Here is an 8,995-nt window from a genome sequence, read left to right on the forward strand (position 1 = left end):
AAACTTAAAAAAAAAAAAAAAAAATAAATAAAATTAAACTCTAAAATGAAATGAATAATATGAGGCATGAAGTAAATTTAATTGAATGGTTTAAACATTTTCGGTTAGCAATATACAAGTCATTGCTGGACCATGAGAATTCCAATTTTCCGCATGTATATTCAGCTTTCATTCATCCATTTCTAGTTTAACACATTCGGTCACTGGCTATAACGCGAAAGCGCGGATTGCCACAATTTTACAAGCGAGCTCATTTTATTTCCTACAGTTTTCAGCACATTCATGCTATTGGATATAAAACCTGTCATTGATTCCTAAAAGCTTTATCTTACAATGTACACAATTTTCTAAGTGTCACAAATTGTTAAGTATGGAAACACATTTTATTAATGAATGTCGGAGTGAATTAATGTTTTTCGCTATATCGGCCTTACGGGGTGGCGGCGGCCCCTGGCATCAACCCCTAGCATGCGAGCCTACTGAATGTGTATACACAAGAGCGATATTGCTGTTCTGTAGCCAGAGGTTATTAAGAGTGGAGTAGAGCACATATGCGAGCGAGGGTGGTCGTGGATGAGAGAGCCGGAGAGGAGAAGCACGTGTATGCGAGGAACACAGAGAGATAAAGAGAGATAGATGGATGTATATGGAGAGAGAGATGGATGGAGAGACAGACGGAGTGCATATATGTGTGTATCAGCATTTAAATGCATTCAATTTGTAGTAAAACGCCGAGAAAATGATGTATACGTGAAAAGAATTTGCGTCGAGATGAAAATAGTGGGGCTTTTATTCGAGCAGAAACCGTAGGATGCTTTGCTCTATATGGTTATATAAAATATGGAAAATGGAAGCCAAACGTAACTTAAAGGACACTAATTGAACACTTTCCTCGTGTTAAGAGCGACGCGGACGGAGCACTCCACATACGCGCCTTGCACATAAGCCTCTCCTTTTCTTACCCTCCATCTCTCTTTCGCTCTCGCACATGCAGAGATGGATGCACGCATACACTTAGCATGTTGCATAGACGAGAGGAGAACCAGAACTATAGTTACAGATCTAGAACTGGAGTTAAGGCGACATACAGTAAGCAAGCAAGCGACGGTGGCACAATCCAGATTTATGCACAACAAAGCGAACGCTCCTCGTCTCCTCTTCTCACCTTTCCTTTTTGGTTGTGTCTCCTTGTATTGCGCTGCTGTTCTTTTCATTTATATTCCTCCAAATCTATACCTGGCAGTGAAATGAAAACATTCCAATATCAATCCTGAATAGTCAGAGCTTCGTTGCACCCCAGAGCGTCTTCTATTTAAGCATGCGTTCGATGTCTTCTTCTCCATGCATTCTCAGTAATATCGTTTTCAAAGCTCTCCCGTCATCCGCAATCCTCGTGAAAAGCGACAAATTCCTCATTTATATAGCTGCCAGCTGGAAGCGGCGTCGCCACCCCCGTAATGGTATCGCATCGACGGTGGTAGGAGTCTGGTAGGGGGAGATTACAGGCGTTCAGTTTTTCGGAAATGCAATTTCAGTATTAATCAAACGATTGTTAACACCTTTGTCGATGAGCATGTGGTCCAATATCCGGATACAATACGCCGAGGACGCGGACGTACGCGATTATCCATTAGTCCACAGTCAAGGCGTCCTTTGTGCTCGCCACATCCATCCTTATTGCGAGCACTCCATTAGATAGGGACACGCCAGTTGTAATTGAAGCGTAAGAGTTTGGCAAGCGCAATTCCCGCCCCGCACCGCTCTCACCCCCTTCGAATCGAATCCCAACCCCCCCACAACTCCCACCTCATCCCTCGTCTTCATCAAACCGCATCCAACCACCTTTTTGCACGGCTCATGGCCTTTTAAATGGGCACCGATTTTCCCCGATTACGATCCCTACATACCCAGCCGATCGAGATGCCTGCAATTAAAACTAAATACACATAAATGTGTATGCGACGGCACCCGTCTCTAATAGACGATTATGGAGGGCTTCTCGTGAAGCCCTTCAACTGTGTCGGAAAGCTGGATGGAATGACAAATCAAGCATTGCTCGCGCGCACTGCTACATTCCAAAACAGTTTGCTGAACACGCGCATATACATACACACATAGTCAACTATTAAATCCTGTTTATTGTAGCCAAACACCATAATTTCGCACGTCTGCCTAATCGTCAAATCAATTAATGCAAATCCCATTAACAAACATATGCCCTTGATGTCCTACTCAGTTGCACTTCACTCTTCAACTTGATTTCAGCGCGAGAGAGAACAATATTTTTTTTTTATTTGCAATATTATTATGCAAAAAGGCCAATGACCGTAGTCTTACAACCTCTTCATTTTATTTTATCGACTAACTAAATTATCATATTTGGTAATTCAAAAACTATATTATGTTTTTTATTTGTTAAACCAAGTCGTACCAAGAACAAGTTTTTATTTTGGAAAACCAGACTCCGACTGGAATTTACAATATTTAAGAATTAAGTATTCAAGAAACCTTATGCAAACCACGAAGTTATTATTTTATATAATACTTGATTTTCATAATTAATGAGGTAATGGAAAGGAGTGTTTTTCTTTTAGTAAAACAAAATATTTGTATGTTGTAGGTTGTGATGTAATTGTAATTGATTGAAGTTTGAGAGGTGTTTTATTGAGTTTGGTAGAAATTCACGGAAGCATTTTTCGTGCCCTACCGAATGCGAGTATGTTGGAGGAACATAATGTTATTTGGTTGTTGGAAAGTGTATTCCTTAGGGGCGACCAGAAGAGATCTGGGTTTGCGCTTGAATACTCTCGCCGATGAGATCTCAACTCATTTATATTATGGAACTGATAGCGGCGTGACATGGCCTATGGCATTGGTCGATAATATAGCATCCACCGAAATGACCCTGATCCAATACCGTCGATATGAGCTAACTTTTAAGTATGCCCCGACGCGAGTGCAGCTTTATTGGTCACAGTGCACGAAATTACTAAAAAGAAAAAAAGAAAAGAAAAAGAGGAAGCGCATTTCTATGAGTGTATTCATCTGGCTTCTGTGAAATAACTGACGGTGCAAGTGGATGGATGGAAGTTGTACAAATGTTTTTTTGTTAAAAGTTTTCTGATTTTCCTTTCAGGTTAACGGAACTGATGTGAGCAGTTTCCCTCATGAAGACGCGGTGCGGACTTTTCTCACCGCTCAAGAGCCCATCGTCGTCGAGGTTAAAAGGCGAACGCCGGAAGAATTCCAAGTGGCCGCGAATGTTGCAACACCCGCAGATGAATGCCAGGCAGCAGCTGCCGCCTCGATGGGAGTCGTCTCCACGGGGGTGCAGACAGAGTTCCCAGACTTCACCTGGATTGATGACAACACTCTCGAATGCTTCTCACAGGAAATCGATTTTGAGGTAGGTGCCAGAATTGAAACTAATAACGGAGCGGCGTGGCGGATTAATGAAACGCAAAGAAAGAAAGAAATTGTTTCTTTACGAAACCACTTGAGTTTGTATAACGAGTTCGCAGCGCAAAGAGGCAGCAAATAAAATCCTACGTACTCATTCATGGTTCGGTGGCTTCCTCCTCCTCCTACTTCTTCGTTTCTACCATCGCGGCGTCGACTGTCTGCGTGTGATACAAGAAGTGCAAATAAAACGCACGAATCTCCATAAAGTGTAATACGCTCTAATGGTCGCTATTGATTCGGTCTTCACCTCTATCTACCTCGCATTTGGCTGAAGCAATTTCGCACCCGTCAGATGTGTAGATTATTAGGTGGCGTCTCTGTATCAACGTCTGTAATGGTTCATTACAATATCGGCATTAATTCCGGTTCCGTTCATATCGGAGTCCGAAATGCAATCTCTGTACAGCATCTCGACGTCATGAATGTCAACACGGTATGGACACGAGTGTGAAGCCCCAGGGAAATCAAATAGTCCTTGCATTGGCTGCAGATTGATATTACCTTCTGCATTCGCGCTAATGCTGCATTTCAATGTGATCTCTTGTACTCTCGCGAAATTCGCTGCATTGCGATTGGAAAAATTGACTATTTCCAACTCCCCCGAACCAACCTTCTATTATTTGCTTTTTTTTTTTGTTTCGGAAAAAAAAACTTTCTCCCATCTGCATGGAAAGTTTTAATAAGAGCATTTGAACTTAAGATGTTTTTCTTTTCTTCTTTTTTTTTTACAACGACGCGCAGGAAGTCACATTGCGGAAGTGTAGTAGCGATGAGAAATTGGGCCTCACGGTTTGCTACAGCTCCGGCTCTGAGGCAGACACCTGCACCGAGGTCTACATCCGCGATATTGCACCCCAGAGTGTTGCTGACCGCGACGGACGGCTGAGGCAAGGAGATCAAATCTTGCAAGTACGACTTCATCCGAAACTTTTACTTTACAAGTCCCTCCTTAACGATCCGTCATTACTTTTGTCGTTTAGGTAAACGGCAAAGACGTCGCCAACAGAGAGGAAACCGAGTCGCTTTTTGCCGAGAACAAGAAAGCTGTTACCCTTCTTGTCAGCCGTTGCTACAACAAAGTGAGCATCAAACTTTATTTTCACTTTTTTACGTAATAACCGATTGTTCATTGCCATGCTATACAAGTACTGCCTGCAGTTCTCTTTTGCTAACAAAACAAGTTTATTTTATTTTGTAATTTTCCGGTTACCTATCTACACCTCATTCAAAACACTAATTATTACCTTATATTAGAAAAGCTAGTGGAATAAATAATTTAGAACTATTTATTATACTATGCAATTTCTTAAGTACAACATTGATAAATAAAATATAGTAATTGATGTTCTTTAATTAGGAGGAATATGTAATAAAGTGTAGTATAATATATTAAATAAATGTTGTTTTGTTTCTTTCAGAGCGAAGATTATTTGGATGCTGAAGCTCAAGGGGATGCATCTCCGAATTGCAAGAGTGCTGCGTATCAGAACAGCATAATAGAGCAATTAGTTCAACAGCAAACAGAATCACACCATTCCGGAAAAGTAGACGTTCCACCGCCTCACGTTCCTCCGCATTTCATGCATGACACGTTGAATCTGACAAATTCACTGGTTCGTTCCAAGATCGATTCAATAGCCCACGAGATGTCCGAGCTAGATCACCGTATGCAGAACATCCAGTTGGTGAAGAGCGACAAAAGGAAGCCTCCTCAGTTGCCACACATCCCTGCACCAGTGGAATCCGATACAGAGCATATTTACGAAACTATTCCAGAATCAGTGGACTCTGAATTGGAACCGATCTACTCTTGTCCCTACGAGGCAAACGATGAGAATATGGTGGAACAGTGGTTGAAAGCCCAAGATACCGATTGGAATGGCCAGCCGAAAGAGATTGTCGTTACCAAAGAAACAAAAGCTAAAGAGAAGTCTCGAAGCAAGTCATCCAAAAGCAACAGCAGCGGAGAAGAGCACGAGAATAGCTCAAGCGCTTACAACACCGGAGGTTCTTGTAACAGCAACCCCTTAACATTCGAGCTTGCTTGCAGTCTGGAGTCCAAGCATAATCGATCCACGTTAATCCTCTGCCCTCCGGGCGAAACTACTGAAAGTTGCGAAACACTGAAACATACCAAAACGCCAGCGAGATCCAAAACCAAAGCCTCAAGTTCCAAAGTCAATAGTCCGTCGTCGCCGACTGTTAGACCGGGTCTAAACGTTCCGATGCTCTCAGATACGATGTACACGAACGCCGCAAATTTACGGCAAACGATCCTCCTGCAGCAGCAATTATTCCGACAATCGCTCGGACAATCCAATCATGAAACCAACAGACCCACCACAAGCTTCACCGCGCCAAGTTTAAGTCAATATCAATTCATTAGTAGTCAACAGGTTTGATTAAATATACCCCGTCCGGATTTACATAGGTTTCATGCGCTTATTATTTCCAGAATTATACCAACACCCGCACCGAGTCTACCACAATGGACACGGCTATGGAATGGAAAGTCAAGAGAAGGCCTGATGGCTCCAGATACATCGCCAGGCGTCCCGTGCGTAATAGGATTCTGAGGAACCGCGAGATTCGCATTTCCGAGGAGAGGGCCGGTTTAACAACTGAGGACGATACAATATCGGAGTTAAAGGTATTTCTGATATTAATAATAAAATGTAAATATATTTAACAGAATATTTACAGATTGGCCGGTACTGGACCAAAGAAGAGCGCAAGAAGCATTTGGAGAAATCGAAGGAGCGAAAACAGCGGCAGGAAATTTTAATGGCTGCCAAGAATATAGACGAGAATGGCGACTTTATATTCCATAAGACTCTGGACAAGAGTCACGGCTCTATGATGAACAAAAAAGCGGCCAACAATTTGGATAACACCGTCAAGAAACACAAGAGCACCAAGAAGTCACAGAAATCGGATGTGTATGAGAACTTCTCAACTGTTCAAGAAGTCTTAGTGCACGGGAATAAAGTTAGCGCTAACCAAAATAGCAAAATGATTGGGCTTTTATCTGTCACTACAGTATAATTCAATGTCTACTATTGCTTTTCCATAAATATTCGAGCACGTTTCGCTTTGTGAATCAGCCATTACTTTATCCTGACGACGTAAGTGTCTATTATTATATAGTAATCCCAATATGTGATGTTTTCAATTTAGTGTACATATCGTAAATAAATATATTATATTACCATGATAAAACCAATAATAATAATAATAAGAATTGAAGAAGTTTTATTTCCAAAGACCATATAAACCGTTCCTTAACATCACTTAAAATCGATGAATTTATCAATGAAATAAAATAAAAATAATACAATAATAAAAACGCAAGTAACTAACGAACAGTAACTATTTATTAATCATATAAAAAACATGTAAATATCATCAAAACACTTTCAGTAGAAAATAGAACGGAATGCTCTGTGGCACAAAAGAAACAAAATCACAGAACAAGAACAAATAAATGCTAGGAACAGAACAACAAAAGGAATTATCAAAACTTGAAAATTCCATGAAGCTTGGCGAAAATCATCATAGCCGAAACAGTAAAGAATCCAGCTGCAATCATAACCGGTATGGAAGCTCTATCGGTAATCGGCTCAATCTTCTTCGGAAATCCTACGACGTAAAAACAAAATAAATTTGCATTTTATATAAAATAGTTGAATTACAACCTTCATTCAAATCTCCATATAAGTCAACGAATTTTTTTATATAAACTTCTAAGTTTGTGTCGCAACTGTATATGAGCTGCTCCATTCTGTTATCAGGATACTTGTATAACAACGCAGGTGCGAGGTAGCTGCATAAGTATACATCAAGTGTTGTAGGATATTTTCCGAACATAAAAGGTTTATCACCCAGAGTATTTGAAAAATCATTTAAGTAAACAGCTGCATCTTCGTAAATCTATAAAAGAATATATTTTTTTATTAGTATCAACATAAATTTAATTATCTCCAATTTTAAATACCTTATCAATGACTTCAAACTTCCATTGGTAATTATATAGGTCAAACATCTTATTGTCCATTATATTTCTAAGATGTCTAACAAATACAAATTTAAACGGGAAGAAAATTCCCTTAGAGTATAACTTGGTCGATTCTAATATGTTGTCATTCGAACCCCAGCTAGAAAATTGTAACTTTAATAGTTGAACAATCGTTCATTGAATATTATATACCCATTGACCAAAGCAATCTTCTCAAGGAAATTTGTGATTACATTTTGATAAGCTATGATGCGACCATGTTCCTTCGGGTACTTATCATTCATATGCTTGCAATATGATTCTTCCTTACAACATTCTATTCTGATAATATTCTCGATGTAGTTCCGAATAAGCACAGGGTGTGTTATAACCGAATGATTACACTCCAAGCGGGGAAGGTTTGCGTTGACATAAAATTTGGATGTTTTTATTTGTATCCGCTTTATAGCATGGATTTTGATTAAATACTGCAATTACATAACAAATGTGAGTAGTATCAGGGCTGCAATGTGCTTGTAGAAAGGGAAGATATAATACTTACAATTAATTGTGAAGATAATGGGTCCGCCGACGGAATTCCATTGAATCCTTCTAGTACATAAAGTACAATATCTGTATCAGCTCCAGAATTCTTTGGTATCATATCCATAACTGATTTTAGCTGATAATAAGCCGGAGCACACAAACACAACTAACTTTGAGAACTGTCAAATTGATACTGTCAGTTTAGGCAACAGCACCTATACTTTAAAATAACTCCTTTAAATCTTAAGATTTTTATAACTTTGATGACTGAAATACGTATAAGAACTCTATAGTATTGTCCATACGAAGTTTCGTAAAAAAATAGCTTCAAATAAGAAAGTTCTAATGACCACATGTTATGTATGCAGCCACATATACATGAATATTTTAAAAATCTCTAAAACCGCTTAAAATATATAAATATGTTACGAAATAGTTATATAACATTAAAATAACATCAGTTTAATTCAAAAAATTTAATTCGAAATTATAATAAAAAAAATATTAACGAAAAACTGAAATATTTGCACATCTAATTGGAAATTAATTATCTGTGGTTCAAATTAACTATAAGCTTTGCAATTAGTAATATGTATAGTAAAGTAGTGACCAAATGAATATATGTTAATAATAGTAGGTAATAAGCATGGATAATAGGTTTTAAAGCTAGTGAAAGCAACTTCTCTTTAAATTCATTCATGCTGCATAAATGTTATGTATTAAATAAGTTTAGCAATTTGAATCTATATAAGAAGGCTTTAGTAGTGTCTCTGCAAAATTTCAGGTAAAATTAACCAAAAATAGAAGATTTATAAAACATTTTAGATGCATACAACAGTGTTATAGGAAAGTTCTAATCTTTATAATAGCGTCTCTAAATCTTAAAATTTTATAACTTTGATGACTGAAATTTGCATAAGAGCTCTATAGAACTGCCCTTACGAAGTTTAGTAAAAAAATAGCTTCAATTAAGAAAGTTCTAATGACCACATG

The 8,995-nt window shown here is 38.7% G+C and overlaps 2 protein-coding genes across 3 annotated transcripts in view; one reads left to right on the forward strand and one right to left on the reverse strand.

Annotated features, from left to right (window-relative positions):
- The window catches only part of LOC108560841 (E3 ubiquitin-protein ligase PDZRN3), a 25,718-nt gene extending 19,064 nt beyond the window's left edge, over positions 1-6,654 (forward strand). Inside the window, exons 2-7 of one of the 2 annotated variants that reach the window (XM_017918552.1) lie at positions 3,137-3,406; positions 4,204-4,371; positions 4,443-4,541; positions 4,881-5,858; positions 5,918-6,112; positions 6,166-6,654. In XM_017918552.1, the coding sequence (XP_017774041.1) occupies positions 3,137-3,406; positions 4,204-4,371; positions 4,443-4,541; positions 4,881-5,858; positions 5,918-6,112; positions 6,166-6,507 (2,052 nt within the window). In that variant the 3' untranslated portion in view covers positions 6,508-6,654. The remainder of the gene's footprint in view (positions 1-3,136; positions 3,407-4,203; positions 4,372-4,442; positions 4,542-4,880; positions 5,859-5,917; positions 6,113-6,165) is intronic. The other variant, XM_017918553.1, reaches the window with a different exon arrangement.
- Positions 6,655-6,818: 164 nt separating this feature from the next.
- LOC108560826 (metaxin-3-like) lies at positions 6,819-8,178 on the reverse strand. Its single transcript, XM_017918523.1, has 5 exons — positions 8,019-8,178; positions 7,670-7,944; positions 7,457-7,616; positions 7,158-7,392; positions 6,819-7,101 (listed from the first exon to the last, which is right to left on the reverse strand). The coding sequence occupies exons 1-5, from the start codon at positions 8,124-8,126 to the stop codon at positions 6,977-6,979; spliced, it is 903 nt and encodes a 300-aa protein (XP_017774012.1). The 5' UTR covers positions 8,127-8,178; the 3' UTR covers positions 6,819-6,976.
- Positions 8,179-8,995: the final 817 nt, after the last annotated feature.

Source organism: Nicrophorus vespilloides, unplaced genomic scaffold, assembly GCF_001412225.1.
Source record: "Nicrophorus vespilloides isolate i.1.1-1 unplaced genomic scaffold, Nicve_v1.0, whole genome shotgun sequence".
Lineage (NCBI taxonomy): Eukaryota > Metazoa > Arthropoda > Insecta > Coleoptera > Silphidae > Nicrophorus > Nicrophorus vespilloides.